Here is a 16,972-nt window from a genome sequence, read left to right as displayed (position 1 = left end):
TAACAAAGACTCCCCCAAAAATCAATAAAAACGACTCTGTCTTTATTCTCTTACCCACGGACGGAACACAGTTTACTTTGCCGTTGTGATTCAGTGCTTTCCACGCACGCCTTCCCTCCCATCCCGCATCCCGTAACCCTTTAATAGCAACGCAACGCCAACCGTGTACCAACCAGAGCAGGAGAGAAAGTGACGAAATTCGAACGAACGAAGAAAAGACAACAAACGTCGGCTGGTGGCGTGAGAATGAGGGACAAAGCAGAAGGAAGAAGAAGCGGGCGAGATTTTGAAGCGCGCATGGTGTGGTTCGTTGGCGGGGACGTCACCGAGGGGCAGACTGAGTCGCTGAGTGTGTGTCTGCGCGCGCGCGCGCACACGGCGGCCGGCACATTTGTGGGCGAATTGCCGTACGGAACGCATGTGCGCGCATCACTCGGGCGGCCATTGCTCAATGAGCCGGAAGGACAGCCGCTACCACGCAGGGTACCAGGAGCGCATTACGCTAAGCCGGAGGTGTAACCGGTGCTGAGGATAGAACCGGGACCGCGCTAGTGTGTCGGTGTAGTATGAGAACGGAGGCCCTCGCGACGGGTACTTTCCTAGTGTCGGGAAGCTTATGAGCTGGAGCTGGTTATGGCAGCATGGAGTACGACGGTGTGGTGTGTTGCGCTGTGGTGTTGTGGGCTGTTCCTGGTGTCTCCGCTCCAGGCGGCACCGATCGAGCCTGTGACGGAGGAGTTGAACAGCTCGCTAGATCCGGTACAGTGGAAGGTGAGTTGACGGTTAAACACCGGATGTGTCGGAGTGTGTCGGAGAATGTCGGAAATTGTCGGAGAGTGTCGGAAGCTGTCGGAGAGTTAGTTTTTTTTTGTTCAAACGAAAAGAAGTGAGTCACCTGAAAGTGAACTTGAGCGAAGTCTTCCACCGTCCACCAATCAAACCTCACATCCTGCTTCCCCATCCGCCGTCCATGGTGAAACATTTAAAATGAAATTAAAAATCCAATCAACCATCCCGTACCCATCTGCAAGAAACGTCCTTACGGAGCGGTTATTATAAAAAAAAAAATAAATTCATAACGTAAACAATCTCACGATCAGCCCGTGCACGTGTGCCCCGCAACCTACCTTAGAGCGCACAATGCGAAGACGTTAATGTGCATCAGTAAGCGCGTGTTGTGATGTCAGTGAAAGTACTAATTGCAGCTGCAGAAGTTTACCAATACCCTTCCCATGGAGTGTTTTGTTTAAATGCGCGGCCCGATTATGCAGCAACAATGGTTTCATTGCTACAGCTCGCAAAGGGGTTACGGTTTTGCACTTGCTGCCTTGCCTACCAGCCCTGTGGCTGGTGCAACCACAGCGTCTTGAAGTCTTCTTGCTTTCCAAGAATTCCCCCAATACTACTGCACGCGGCTATTCTGGTGCGTTCGTGGCCTGTGGATGTTATCAAGTGAAACGATTTACAAGTCATTCCTTTCACCGCTCCGCCGGGTGACCTAAGGTGGAACGTAAGGACTGGCTTTTATGTACGGCCGGCCAGTCGATAATAGACATCCGCGTTACGTATCACATCGCATTACTAACAGCAACATATAAATATAAAAAAGCGGTGGCTAATTGAGCAAGCGGAAAAAAGGTTTCAAAATGAAATTAATTTTGTTCGAAAACACCTTACCGACGGGGAGTCCACCAGCACAAAGAAGATTGACGAAAGGAAAAGAAAGACAGCGAGAAAGAAAGAAACACACCGGACGCCCTCACGACAAACCCATTCACTTGTCAAATGGCCACATCCAACCCCGACTCGGTTGTTTGGTAACGCACAGCGCAACGGAAAAAACTTCATCAGCCGGGAATGTGGCCTTCCACGGATCGCGCTATCAATCAAAAATCCGCTCATACATCGTGCATTCGTGCGGACATCGCGCAAACAAGGATGAAACAAACGACGCGTTATTCAGGAGGTCAAACAGCACAGCAAGTCAAAAAAAAAAGACAAGAAACAAAAAAGGTTCCAATGATGAATGTGTCGTTTTGTTTGTGTCGCCATGCGGGGGTTGAATTAGTGATAGGCAGCAGTATGCGCAACACGTCGCAACACACGCGTATTATCATAGACCCCAAAATCTACATCTCGTACAATGTACAATTTTGAGCCGTTATTTACATCCCGGACGCAAAATGGCCATTTTGGTCGAAGTGCATAACCATTGTTGTGGCACGAGACATTCGTGAGGACTTTCTTTTGGTGGAAATTTGGGGTACATCTCGCCTCTTGATTATTCATTGCAGGTGTTAACACTGTTGAAGCGAGTTATTTGCAGCTTTATGTATGCTTGTTTACAACACCATCTTACCCGCATTCCAGGAAGCCATCGGTGAGGACGTGCACCGGACCAAGCGCAAGTTCCGACCGGAGGAGTGGGCTGCTGCTAACGCCATCTTGGATTTGTTGGAGCAGCTAAAGAATATTCGGAACCCCACAGCGCGCCGAATCCCACCGACAACAACAACGACAACGACAACCACAACAACAACGACAACAACTGCACCACCTAGCATAAGTCGAGTGCCACAGATCAAGCCACGTGCGGACAGAAGCTCGCGTCAGGAGGAGGATGACGTACCGCAGTTCAACCCGGACGGTACGATCATGCTCCAGCTGCCGGGGAAGCTGTTCGGTAATGCGACCAACTTTGTGCTGGCAGCGGCCAAACTGTTCGGGGACTTTATCACGGTAAGCAAAGGTGGGCGAGACCGGCCCGCAGAGCAGCATACTAAAACCCGCCATCTCTCTTCTCCGGTTATCCAGAACACGGCAATACGCACGGCCAGGTTTATGAAGCTATTCCAACCGATTGCGGGTCGCCATTTGTTCATTCAAATACCGACACCGAGCCCGTCGGGTGCGGACAACTGACAGCGCCCAGCACCGGGGTTTCGGAGACCGGATGCCCGATGCCGCTCGCCCGTAATGGGGATCGCCTTTACCGGATGCAGCTCCATCGCAAAAAACTCGGGAATGCACACAGTTGACAGATAAATTATTTAATTCTAGTACTAATGACAAAGCAAACACACGGAACAACAAAAAACAATACACCATTCGCGTGAATAAATTATTACAGCTTCACATCGACCAGTTGTAGGTCGCGTAATTGCGTTGCGTTACATCACACTCACACGTCCAGCTCCTTCGGGATGTCAATCATCAGATGGTATCCGAACAGGGGCTGAAAGAAACGGACCACCTGCGCAATTCGCACTGATGTACGCTGGCGATTGGGTATGGCGAGCGATTTTTGGGACGGTTAGTGGTGAGTATTTATTGGACGCGATGACGTTTGCGGTACACCTTACCGTGATAAAGTCACCGATAAAGTTGCGTAAACGGAGCGTCAGGTTGGCGGTGTTTGAAAACAGCTCGCCCGGAAGATCCAGCGTTACCTGGTTGCGATTGAAGCTGGGGATCTCATCGTCGGACGTGTTCACTTCGTTGAGGGCGGGATTGATAGGTGTGGTGGTTGGGTTCTCCTCGGTGGTGACATCTGCCAGCGCTTCTGTTGCTCCACTGCTACCAAGATCCTCTGTTGATAGTTCCGGTGTGATAGGTATCGCTTTTCCCTCCACAGTCGATGACCGAATGGTGAGCACCAGAAGGATTAAAGCGTGAGTGCCACAGAACAACTTCATCGTGGTGCTTTATCACAGAAACGCTGCAACCCAACCGAACCAAGGGACTCAAACAGACTGGCTAGAAGTAGATCGCAAAACGCCATTCGGCACAACAACTGTCCACCGGGTAAGATGCAGGTGCATTAAGAACGAGAACGTGTGCATAATTCTGTTGCATGCTAGGAGAACGGGTGTATAATGCAGTGCCCGCGCAGTGTCGAGGTCGCCTACTTCCGATCCAATGAAATTGTTACGTGAATTCCAGTCGGCAGGCTTGACAACGTTAGCGGTTAGGTGACTCATGTCGGATGAGATACACCGCACACCGTCACAAAGTGTAAATTGCAATCCAATTGATTGAGGAAAATTACGTACCAATTTCTAAAGTAGCTTATCGTGGGAACTAAACGCGTGCTGACCCTCGTCTAATTACCCAACAAAAAAAAACTTCCAACTTTCGATTTCGTTTAATTTCACGAAGGATGCAACCAATTGGTCACAGACAGTAGACGAATCGTTTAAAGATGGAGCAGGATGCGTGTGTGCGTTGATGCCGTGGTAAATCACGATTCGCAACGCTATTGGATACGCATGTTCCGAACGCACTTTTGTACCCCTAACGATAGGGTTGGCGCTTTGTGATACGTTAAACCAGACATGTCAAACCCACAAAGTCTTCCAATGCGGTCTTAATGCTTTTTTTATTGAGAGCTTCGACTATTGTTTGAATGAATTAGAAGGTATGGAGATTTTTTTTGCAACTAAAGACTCTCGAGTTGCATCGGCTGGAGCACTGACATTAGTTGAAAGAACAACCGAGAGAGGTTTCGTTATTCCCATCACCTTCTTTTTTCTGTTAAAAATATACTTTTGGTCTGTTTACTCTAATTTTCGTAGGTTGGAGTCACATATGTAACAGAATAATGGTATTGCAGTCTGAAATGTGATATGAAACAAGATTAGATATGTACATAACAAAATTATTTGCTTTATTAACCGCAATTAGGTGAAACTAGACTGTATGTTGCATATATTCATCAACGATTTTTGAATTGTACTCTTATCAACTATCAAGTAAACCCTCTAAGTCGTGTTCGAGAGGAAGATGCTCAGAAGAAGTTTTTTCCTCGTATGTGTGGAAAGACAATGGAGGAGTTGCTATAATGACGAGCTCTATGAGCTGTATGGCGAACTTACTGTCGTACAGCGGATTAGACTCGCCAGGCTCCGGTAGGCTGGTCACGTCATGAGAATAACACCGGACAACCCAACCCGTAGAGTCCTTTTAGGTCGTCCACATGAACAAAGGAGGTGTGATAGGCACAAATTAAGATGGTGTGATGGCGTTGAAGCGTCCGCCAAAAAGGCCGAGATAATGGATTAGCAGACGAAGGCGCTCGACCATGTGCGATTTAAAGGACTCTTCTACAATCTAGTCGAAAAACACATCTTTAGATTCGTCAAATGAGGGTTGACACGTTTTGGGATCTTTCGACTGTTATTTCCCTTTGGGCAAATCTGGATTAGCTGTTTTTCAAGTTATTTGGCAAAAAAAAACTATTTCAACTATAAGAGCAGTTTGATAAGACACGTTGTAATAGTTAAAATTCATTCGAAACGAATGTATAACTTAAGCACCTCCCTTGATGGAAACCTGGAGTCGACCTGGTTCCAGGTACTTCTAAATACCGAAACCTTGTTCTTCTAAATACTGGAATTATCTTTATCGTCAGTATATGGTGGTTACAACGCCTGCAAGTGTGTTCCGTATAATTTAATTTTCTTTTGAAATGATGCGTTTAAAATAAAAAAAAAACACTTCGACTAACTTGGAGCACAAAAAAAGTTGCCAGTGCCGCGACCAAAATGAGTTTGACATCACTGCATTAGACATTGGTTGCTTGTAGGGAGGTTGTATTAACTAAGTGCCCTTTCCTTTAAACTTAACAAAAAAAAAAACGATCGAAGGCTTCTAATTTGTGCGTGAATGTAAGCTGCGTAAGTGCACAGGAGAAAAAACATTCTCCCCCCAGAAGGAAGTCAAACTTCATTAGCTCGTCGAACACAGACGATTTACGCACTAATGTAGCGTTTCTTTCTAATTGAATATATTTTTCACCTAATTATAAAAAAAAAAAAAAACAATAACACTGGTCTAATGGGTCAAGGCAGTATCAACACTTTTACGCATCTCGTTAGCACAATTTAAAAGGTAAATCAGCGCTGCGCTGCAAGAAGCCCACGGGTAAAGCTTTGTAGGTTAATGTTTGTGGTGCGCATTGCCTACCTTTAGGCGGTTTCTTTTGAATTTCTCATCTGAAGCGAACAAATGTTGGTGGACACGATTGTAAACGATATGCTGGTATGGATCCTTTATTACCGCTTATTGCTACACTTTCCCAGTGCGTATAACCATATCCTCTTCGCAAACGTGCTTCTACGGGGAAGAAGTACGTTGGAAGTAATAATTGGAACCTATCGTATTATTCGTATGCAAATATTTATAACAGAAAAATAAAACAGAGCACAACCAGAGCGCGCTGGTTGGGTAGGAAATAAATAAATGAGTGACGGGTAGGAAACATTAACCGGATGACACCGCTCAGATGTCGTTCGTGTCTGTCGCACCGGAAAGCAGATCAAGCACCAGCGCGGCATCGGTCGTCGTGCGGGCGGCACGGGTCGTGGTGGTTGTGCGCTGCGTCGTCGTCGTCGTCGTCGTGGTCGGTATCTCGATCGTCAGGTGTTTACCGAACAGTGGTTGAAACACCCAGAAAAATTCACCCGCCCGGCGTGCCGTGCTCTGCGGGGGGAGAGTTAGGAAGGAAAACGGGAACTGTTTATTGAGCCGGAACGATCACGTACCGAGTGGATCGATTTACCATGATCAAATCACCGAAGCGGCCGGAAATGTTGGTCACCAGTGTGAACGAGCTGCCGAATAGTTCGTCCGGCACCTGGAGCGATACCTTCTGCCGGTCCAGATCGGGCGTATCGTCTGTCGTCACCGGGATGGGAGCCTTCGTCGGATGGATGGCGTCCTTGACCGCTTGGGCTGACTGTTTGCTAGCCTGCCGGAGACACCAGAGTAGAAAACAAAACAAAAACAATCATTTAATTACCACATCAGCAATGCAAGGAATATCCTTCCATTCAATAGTCCTGCTACAAATAAACAAATAGCATGCTTCGAATGTGTTAGTGTAAATATTTATGTACAATTTGGCACGTTAAAAACCACCCTGAGAAACATAAATGGCATCGATCGCATAACAATCACTTCCCAAACAGACTCATTGGTTCCCGCCATTTTTTTTTTTACGGATGCTGATGAAGCCATACAGCAGCAAAACAACAAACACACCAAGTGAACAAAAACGTGTAGATACATTTGTGAATAAGATTTGCATTTATTAATCCATTATTTACACATTGAGAAAAAGGGGAAGAATAGTATCGCGTACGGCTACGGCAAATGTGGACGCGTGTGTAAATGTTGTCCCTGTTGGCTGAACCGGTATCCTTTTTGCTGTGGTGAAGACTTCCATTTATGTTGTTTGTTTTTTTTTTTGTTAACCATTATTACTTCGTCCTGAAGCGAGTGTAAATTTTGCTATTGTGTTTTTTGTTTGTTTATTTTTTCGCTAAAATTCCTACCACAACCAATCGTTTAAAAACAAAAAATAACAAATGCTAACTATTATTGGACATAAGCGACGAACCCTAAGTGTGGTCGCGTGGTCGGTGTGCAACCATCTAACATCTGTTTGTAGGTAAAATTTCATTCGCTTTCTCTCTCTCTCTCTCTCTTTCTCTCCTTCTATTTCTTTGTTTTCTTCTTCATCCTTATCTCATCGAGGGCAGTTGAAGGCAAGGAACTGTTGGAAGGAACCGGTTCAATTAAAAACGAAAAAATATCTATCTATCTATTCGCAAATCCCCGCTATTGTTCGCTCTTGGCACTGTGTTTTACCGCGCTCGTAAAGAAACGCTGACCAACACACATATTCAATAAAGGATGGTAAATGATTTTTAGCAAAAGAGTGTGTGATTTGTTGATGAGCTTACGTGTAACACTGTCACTGTATACCGGGGAAGGGGTTGAAAAAAAATAAACTTATCTGGTCTGGTCACTGTGTGGAAGATGTGTCGTTCCTAACCTCAAACTACATCAAAGTTTTACATTTTTTCCCTTCTCTCGTTCTCTTCCTCTCTTGCCTATTTTGCAAATAGTTTAGCTAGTCAGTTGATTTTGCATAACTTTGTCTAACAACCAGGCTATTTAAAAAAAAAACCCCATTAATGAATAATTAAATCAACAAAAAGATGGAGCGAATGTGAAAGCATTAGTAGACAGAAGGAAAGATAGACGACAGTAAAGGTATAGGGTAAAGACAGCATATCCAGAAGGGCACTTCCCTTGGCGTAGGGTATTGGGTGCGTCTCTGTTTTGCGATGCGATAGAGTTTAGAAATAGTAAAAAAACATAACGAGGAGTACATAAAATTGTCCCTTACTTATCCCTCTTATTATTCTCCTTCTCTCCTAGCTTCTTTTGCTAAGCTTCAGTGCAGGCCACTGTCCTTGCAGAGCAAAACGTCTACGAATTCCTCGACTGCACCGGGCGATCAAATTAAATAAAAGCATCAATTCCGATATCCTAACGTACGTGTACGTATATGTTGTATGTTTTTATGCATGTGTGGGTGACCAAGAATGAGTGTGTGTAGGTGTTGAGTGTCCAGCGGGTGAGCGTAACCGCGTGAGGTTGTGAGCGCTTAGTTTTGGATGAATTGTTGAGGAGTAAACTGTCGCCCGTCGTTGCGGTTTTCCACCGGCCGTTTAGGGCCTGGACCCATTGGTGTCTTTCATCGGGTGGATTCCTCACGTGCTCCATGCTGGTTCACTCGGTTCACGTCTTCCCCTCTTCACTCATCGTCGTCGTGATCGCCGAGCGAAACCGTGTTCGAGCCGCCGTGCTGCGAACCGGACGAACCGGACAGGATCGGTCCGGAAAGCTTCAGCAGCGAGGACACAATGTTTCCGAGCTGGGGCGCACCGCCGCCACCACCGTTGCCGTGGTGGTCGTCATCACCACCGTGGCCGCCGGACGACCCACCGAGGAAGCTGCCGCTCAGCGAACCGATCTTCGACGTGATGAACTGCACCTTCGGCGTGATGACGGACGAGATGAGCGACTGGAAATCGGGCACCGGCTTTGGCGGTTCGATGTGGTGCTGCTTGTTCTTCTCAATGTTCGCATGGTCCAGCTTGTCGATGAAGCGCGTCTTTGCGTCAATGAACGAGTTGATTTTCTGCTCCGGCGGTGTGTTTAGATATTTTTTGTTTTTCGCACGTGCGTTTGACGGTTTGATTGACGCGAAGAGGCCAACATGACGGGTATGGTTGGCGCACACGATTATGTTTTTGGGGGTGGAAGAGGGGGTGGGAGATATGCTATTAGTTTTAGTGAAACGTAGGCGGACGCTACTGGCTACGGATGCCTGGTCAAAACTGAGTCACCATTTATGAGTTTACAACAGGACCTGACAGACACGTGTATCGCGTAGTTGTTGGTAGAATAAGAGAGAAGGAGAGAGAGAGAGAGATCGAGAGAGGAATATAGGGGAAGGAGAGGGAAAGAAAGAGATCTCATCCGTCCAGACGAGCTGTCAATGCTGTCAAAATCTCTCTGTATCAGTCAGAACACAAATCATATCAGCGCGCCAAGGTGATCCTCATCTACTAACATACTAAAGATACAGTGTCTTCCAAGCCTGGATCCACGAATAGTGAAAGTGTACACCAAGCCAAACAAAAAAAGTGGTGATATATACATTTTTAAAGGTGCAAATGGCAGATGGCGAATTAAAAAAGAAGCTAAGAAATAGAATTAAAGTGTGATGTCCTAACACCAAAGGCAATGTTGATGGCATTGGAGGGAATGTTGGAAAACGACACATAAATAGCTCGCCTGAATGATAGTTTTTTTCTGCTTTGCAGATCTACTTCCCACGTGTGTTTTATGATTCTTTTTTCCCACCTTTCAAATGTAGATGAACTTGAAATTTGAAAGCGTCGCATATCTAACCAAGCAAACATTCGACAAAGTTGAACTTCTACGGAGCGGTGAAAAATGGTTGTTAAATGCGGTTTCTAAGCTAGGGTCAACTGCTTTCGTCCTGGCCCAGTTCAGCATATAGCAGGTGGGCTGCGATACAACAAACAGAAGAAAAAAATCACACCTAACGACCTTAACCGAAAAATCTCAGGAGCTTACTGACCGACTGAAACAGTTTCCATCGAACAGAGGGGAGGGCTGCGCGTGTGTCACCAGTCGGCTCAAGGCGGTTTTGGAGTCCAAATTGGAGATGAAAGCATTGCTTTCCGTCCAGTGTGACCAAATAAACAGCTAAATCCATTAGCTCGCGCTCGTTTACAAGAAATCCGACACTTCAATGACTAATTTTTGGGGTTGCGATAGACAAACACGGGGGAAAAACTAACCAACGGAACACAAAAAAACTTTTAAAGATTGTTTTTGCCTTTGGACAAGGGTTAAGATTTCTTGCATTGATGTTTTTTTTTCGTTTTGGTTCTTATATCTGTTATTGATGCATTGACGGCGGGGGTTCGTCGCTTGCAGTCTTTTGATTTGCTGGTGAAAAACGCAAGTGAGTGTGCAGCGAAACGGCAGTTGCCAACGTCACTGAAGGTCGCAACACGCAACCCGTATGGTGCGTATGAACGTATGGTGAAATAGAAAGCAAACCTCACACACCGCTACGTGCACACCACGCGTGCAAAGAGCAATGCAATAAAGAAATAGAGCGTTCTAGCGGTTGCGTTAGAAAAAAAAAACAACAACAAAACCTGTTCAACCACCCCCCTTTATGGGGAGAAGTTGAAAAGGGGGCATGCTTGGGTAGGGAGCTGCAAAGGAAGGGTCAACTTGAGCCGCAGGATCTCGTCAAACTGGAATCTTTCCTGCACCGGTATGCGCCGAAGTCACTCGCACCTTTCCGACACGTCCACTGACCGGTTGAAGGCCAGCTCGGAGGAAACAAAATGGCTGCTCGAAAGGGAGTCATAATACTACTGCTTTTGCTTGAGCCCTTCTTAACAGGGTGATGATTGTGGCGAATGGTATCGTTAGTGGCACGATTACAGGAAGCGTGCCGTACTGGCATGTCGGGTGGGTCTCACAGGTCCCGACAGTCGATACGTGGAGTTGGTGGAATTTAAGTGTTACCCGCTGTGCGTGGCGCAATTAAAAAGTGTAACACACCTGCTAGATGGTTAAAAATAAGTATAAAAATCCACCACCACCCCTTGCAGCTGAATGCGAGAATTAGTATGCACCGAGAAGTTGAATTTAATTTGTAATGTATTTGTAACCGTTGGGAGAGGGAAACCATGTTAGCGGAGGGCGAGAGAACGGGGGGGAACAATGTGGCGTGTGTGTGTGTCTCTACTCACTCCAAACACGAATCCTAGGATGGCATTCTTGGTTTCGTACTTCGGGTCGGGAACTTTGCGTTTGTCACGGTCAAGGTCGTCGCTGATGGCTACCGCATCCTGTCGGGAAGAAACCATAGAAAAGGGAAGGAAAGAACGATGCAGGGAAAAGATGGTAAAAATACAGTAATAAAGAAAAGAAAACAAAAACTATATAATAGTGTGCGGGAAAAGCGACAAATCTGTTTCACACACGTCACCGAGTGTAATGGCGTAATGGTTTGCAAAGCAGCGATAGCATGCACTGTTTCGAACGTCATCGTCGCTAACAAACAAAGCACGCAACAAAACGTAACGGCTATCGTCACGCAAAAGGAAGCAACAAAAGAAGGATAAAAAAAAACACTACAAACAAACAAGCAACATGTATCGAAAAGTTGCAAAGTCACTCGGAAATAGCGCGTAAAGTGCGGTGGTCGAACATTGGACGGTGTGGTAGAAATATCCCACATGCCACTAAAGCTACTAAACACGTAACGTACGTAACGCGCAGTGAAAGTGAGACAGGGAAAGAGAGAGAGGGAGCGAAATGCAACCGCTTGGCTAGTGCTGCATCAGTGAGCTCACCTTCCCGCAGAGAGTGAGAGTTAAAGCGCGTTTACCAATTAGGTCAGCTGGACAGCTCGGCAGACACGGCGACCACCGAACGAAGGAGAAAGCGGTGCGAAAGTGCGAAAGCAGGACAAGCGAGAGCGAGCGTGTGCGATAAGAGCGCGAAAGAGCTGGTGTGGATGAGCACCCCGTACGAAGCACGTGAAAGCGGCCAGCTGTTTTTCGGAAAGTAGGCGAAGAAGATCCACACGCACATTACGGCATCACAAGGGGGGGATCTAGGGCACCCGTTACTCGGTCGGGCGTTACGTCAGTGCCGGTCGCACGGATTTTGCCTGGCCCGTGTGTATGTTAATTCGGTCGGATTTTATTCGCTCGGCAAAAACCTGTTTCAGAGGTGGTGTGTGTGTGTGTGTCGAGTGCCAATGTCCGCCGATGAGATAATTCGGGATATTCAATAGAGATGGGCGAGCGTGTGAGTGCGGCAGGGTCGGATGAATATTTGGTGAACTCCTTGATCATTCCGTTTATCAGCAAGTCGTTACGGAAGGTACACTGATTTGCAGTGACTTAATCACGGTTTATTTCTTCTCGCTCTCTCACTCTCTCTCTCTCCCTCTGTGTTAGTGTTGTTGCGCATGTTAAATGATCATCTCGTCATCGCGTTTGTCGCTCAGTATCGGAAGAGTTTCGGACTCTTGTGATGTGAAGTGGGAGTTGTTTGTTCGCGGTTCGCTGACTGCAGCGTTACACACAGCGCGCGTGCGCGTGTGGTCAGCCGCTTACGCCGAGTCCTTTTACATCACTGCTGCAGCGCACGGGTATTGCACGGGGTGATGGCAGGCAGCACCAGTTATGCAGGGCAAGGCAGGAAGTAATGCAGGGGGAAAGATTTTATTTTGATGGCGTTAAGTACATGGAGTTGTGCGTAGCCAATGGGCAAACGCTTGCTCCATTAAACGGAAGGTACGCTCCGGTCTGTGTGCGGATATCTCGAGCCGTCTTCAGGAGTCGAGAGTGTATTAAGCAATCGGGTCTCGCGCTTGTGTAAGTGGGCAAAGTGTTTACCACACTCCACATCAAACCAAACCATCAACAACAAAAAAAACACTAGGCAAAAAAGAGGGAAAAGTGAGGGAAAGAGATTAGGGTCCTCCATTCAAATTGGATGGAAGCAGAGCTAACCTCCTCCGACAGTGCTAACAGACACGGAAGATGTAACCCAGACGGCGGCACTATTTTGATTGCAATTACGCAAAGCCGCTCGTTACGGGTGACACCGAGGTGGAGTTCATTGGCCGACCTGAATTAGAGTCGGTGTGACCTTCAACTTAAGCTGGCTCCCAATTTCTTGGAATCCTGGCATCTTTGGCCCCCCCATCGGCTGTGCGATCGTGGAGATAGAGCGGTTTGCATCATCTGTCAACCAGGCACTCGAGTAACTCGAGCAGCCTGAAATCGCTTTGCTCAAAACGACCGAAAACTACCCTGCCACGACCAGCAAACCCCTGACATTATGCAATTGGGCAGCGTTCACGCGTGAACGCTTCGTGCTTTCGCACCGGTGCCCACCGTTACGAGGGGGGTGTTTTTTGTTTTTTTTGCCAAACTTCCAACTCACTTTCGTTCACTCTTTTCAGGGTTAAATTGATCAGGAGCTATTAATGAAGTTGCAACGTGTGTAGCAGCAAAAAGAGGGCAAGAAAAATGGGAAGCTGTGTGAGCAATGTTGCTGCTGCTTTTAATCATTTCGATCCGCTGCTCGAAATGGTGTTGGCAAGCGGGTTTGCTTGGTGGTCATTAAGCCAACGGGTCCCGTCACTTCGCAGCATTCACGCCAGTGGAGAATGGGGCTTTTCCTTTCTGCCTTTTCCTTTGTCTCTTTTTCTCGCGGTTTTTTTGCTTTCTAGCTCTCTCTCTTTGTCTTTCTCTTCCATTTTCCTTTTCCAGCCATTCGAGTGGAGTTAGGCGTTATGCAGACTCCACTCAAAACATAAGCACGCGGTGGAAGCGGTGCAAATGAGCTTTGTATCGAATCGCACCATGGATGCAACAGTTTGCAAATTGACTGGACAATTGGTCTGTAAGCGTGTGTGTGTGTGTGTGTGATTGAGGGGAAAGACCCTCTTAAAAGAGAAAAAAAGGCGTCGAACGCTAGTGGCATTACTGGAACAATATTCTGATTAATGGCCATTTTTTGTTGGTCACTGGTGAAGTGACCTCACGAGGTGTATGTCGACGAAATAATCACCTTTCCCCACTGCCACCCCCTCACCCTATCCCCCTTCCTACTCCTATTTACAGCTCGTACACACTTGTTGCACCGAATGTGCAAGACTTGGGTGGGTTTTTGTTGCCGTTGTTCACCACTGCAGCGTTGGTACACGCCCAAGAACACCTCCCTCCCTTCATGGGAGGAAAGGGTTAGTGGTGGGGAAGGTACTTAGTAACCGAGAAAGAAATCGAGATCGAAATTTCAAGCGAAAGGAGCGTGTTGGACGAAAAGCGAAACTGCACAGAAAATAAGCAAAAAAAAAGGTAAAGCCCGACGGCCAACGTTGAGCGGATAGGGGCGGGAATGGTAACTCACCGGACCGTTCTAGTTTGGCACACTCGTTACACATACCCGGTTGCGCTGGGAAGGAAACGCGCGAGTGCAGCACACTCCCAAGGGTGGACCCGCGTGCGGTTCGCATATGCAAAAGCGGCAAGCAAATGGACGGGGCTTGAAATATACACCCCGTAGTGGGCAAAGTAATCACCCCGATTGCTACACCGTCGCAACCAGCAGCAGCAGAAGGACTCGCCTCGGTCTCGGTAATGGGTGCACCAGCGGGGTGCGAACGTTTCAACATCGTGACCATGCGTGACGCCCAGATGTAAACGGAAGCGCGCTCGGTACAACAGCTCGGCAATCGAATCTATCTTGCCCAAACATGACCCTGGACTCATCCACGCATTCTGGTGCGGCAAGACGAATCCTGAGCGCCGAGTGCATCCCCAACCCGGTGGCTACGTCAGTGTGACCCGGGGGTTCCATTTACAAATTACGACCGCAAATTCGCCCTACAAAACCGCTGTGGCGACAGCTGTGGCGGTGTAAATAAACGGAAACCGGTTTCTAGCAGGCCCCGAAATGCGGACCTGAAGCATGGGCGAACGGAGACTGGGCAGAAAGAAACAACAGCAACAGAAAGGAGATATCTTGAAAGCTCGAAGCTCTCGAAGCCGCGACACCGAGATTAGGCAACCGCGACCGTTGGTGTACTGATCTCCAATAAAATCGGTGCCACTCTGCCCGGGCTCTGCGCATCGGTACGTTTGACGCGTTATTACGGTAGGTTATGGATCGGCGAGAAGTCAGCATTCTTTCGGTTCAGAACGCAGGCAAATGATGGTGCCAAAATCTTCCCAACGAGATGCCACACTGACATTGAGCTAGAGGCGACCGAGGTGGCGTGAGAAAACCTCCATCACCGCGGATGGTCTTGGATGCGGTCGGCATAAACAATGAGGCAATTAGCGTTGGTGCGCGGTTCGATTACCGGGGAGCCTTCACGCGTGATCTTCACCCTGACGGCTGTCCGTGGGTCTGTGGGTGTGGTGCGGCCGATAAGCAGCGCGAAGATGCGTGAACACACTGGACCTTCGCGTGTCGGACGGTACGGTTACGTACCGCTCGGCACAGCAAAAAAAAACACCCCTCCAAACGTCAACCAGCTCGGGACACAAAACACGCGCGCGCATGTACACTTCGATTCCAGGATATAAACAAAAACCTTCATACAACTTATCCAACTGCACTGGTGCCGTAGTCACCGTAATGATCCCGGATCTCTTTCCGGGATGTGAAGAGTGAGGTTGTGCGGGAAGTTTCTGTCGGTATGGTGTGTTTGTTGTAATAAGTAACGCTTGCCACCTACCTGGGACGTGAGCGGGTTGACGGCGGATTCGGCATCCGCGATGACAACGGCTTCGGGTTCGTCGCCACGCTTAACGCGCACGTTCGGTGCCGCGAACGCAACACCGGCGCATAAGGCGAGTGTGGCGATCGTCACCACACTGCTCCAACTGTGGAACGGCTTCATCGCTGCAGGGGTATCCTTCCGAAGGAATCTGGGCACAATTGTTGGGATCGGCGAGGTGATTGATTGCAGATTCTAACCGCTGGCTGGCCGGGGAAGCTGGATTTGTTGTTGTTGTTGTCGGGGTGGTAACCGCACATGGAAGAGAGATGTGGATGGCAAGATTGAAAGACACTGTTAGTTGGTTTTGTACTGCACAGGACGGGGCTTATTAAGGGTTTCAAAAGGTGGCTTGAGTTTCAAACAGCCAAAAACAAAAAATCAAGCGAAATAAACAAATCACATTCAGCGCGAACAGATTAGCAGATGGCCGTGTTTACCCTGGGGGTGGTTGTTTGTTGATGCGGTTCTGGGTGCCCGGGGCTATGGCCGTGTCTGCGACGCTACACTGCGCAGATGCAAGTGACTCTAACAGCTCCAAACACTCAAATGATCACCGTTCGATCGGGTGGCTGGTGTTTTGCTCGACCGTTCGGGTGCCCCCCAAGAAGCCCACGCCAGCCACGTGATGTACGGAATCGGCGCCAAACACGTACACACTCTTTCTCTGTCCCTCCCTCGCACGCTCTCTCCATCCATCTCACTCGCTCTTGCGCTCGCTGTGCAACTACTATTACAACTCTTTCCCGCTCTGCGCTGTGCGGTGCGGGCCCGAAGTCTACTGCCGAAAGACCTTCACCATCACATCTCGGCCCAAGCCCAAACCGCCAAGCGCACCAGGCCACCGGGCACATCACCACCAGTCGGGGTGGGAGTAGAGCCGACGCCGAAGCCACCAATTTTAATTCTGGTGTGTGGCCACTGAAAGCCGAGGAAAAAAACATAACCAGCAGCAACACACACCGAACGCCGAAGCAAGTGACGGGGTAGGGCTCGATTCGTTTCCCCTCTTCGCGGGGCTGTATCGTATTTTTCGAGGTGTGTGAGAATGTGGGGCCGCACTCTGCACGGTATCACTTTTCCGACAAGAGGCGGAGAAACCCCCTTCCCCCCTTCCCCCTCTCCCTCCCGACACACATAACGGTTCGGCACGGAAAAACTAGCTCCGTCTAGGCTCCCCTTCCCTACAGCTGGTACCTGGTTCAGCGTCTATCGGGCACCCGATCGTACATCGATTGATCGGGCGACTTTGTGCATTTC

At 48.2% G+C, this 16,972-nt stretch overlaps 3 protein-coding genes across 3 annotated transcripts; 1 reads left to right on the top strand and 2 right to left on the bottom strand.

Annotated features, from left to right (window-relative positions):
- Positions 1 to 633: 633 nt before the first annotated feature.
- On the top strand, positions 634 to 2,922 carry LOC128712643 (uncharacterized). The gene is made up of 3 exons (XM_053807535.1): positions 634 to 771; positions 2,371 to 2,739; positions 2,815 to 2,922. The coding sequence occupies exons 1-3, from the start codon at positions 634 to 636 to the stop codon at positions 2,920 to 2,922; spliced, it is 615 nt and encodes a 204-aa protein (XP_053663510.1).
- A 259-nt stretch (positions 2,923 to 3,181) lies between these two features.
- Positions 3,182 to 3,695, bottom strand: LOC128712687 (uncharacterized). The gene is made up of 2 exons (XM_053807578.1): positions 3,363 to 3,695; positions 3,182 to 3,277 (listed from the first exon to the last, which is right to left on the bottom strand). Exons 1-2 carry the CDS (start codon positions 3,693 to 3,695, stop codon positions 3,182 to 3,184), a joined length of 429 nt encoding a protein of 142 aa, XP_053663553.1.
- A 2,584-nt stretch (positions 3,696 to 6,279) lies between these two features.
- On the bottom strand, positions 6,280 to 15,835 carry LOC128711799 (uncharacterized). Its single transcript, XM_053806689.1, has 4 exons — positions 15,671 to 15,835; positions 11,157 to 11,255; positions 6,560 to 6,748; positions 6,280 to 6,480 (listed from the first exon to the last, which is right to left on the bottom strand). The coding sequence occupies exons 1-4, from the start codon at positions 15,833 to 15,835 to the stop codon at positions 6,280 to 6,282; spliced, it is 654 nt and encodes a 217-aa protein (XP_053662664.1).
- Positions 15,836 to 16,972: the final 1,137 nt, after the last annotated feature.

The sequence above is a fragment of the Anopheles marshallii genome, chromosome X (assembly GCF_943734725.1).
Source record: "Anopheles marshallii chromosome X, idAnoMarsDA_429_01, whole genome shotgun sequence".
NCBI lineage: Eukaryota > Metazoa > Arthropoda > Insecta > Diptera > Culicidae > Anopheles > Anopheles marshallii.
This window is presented reverse-complemented; position numbering and strand designations above follow the sequence as displayed.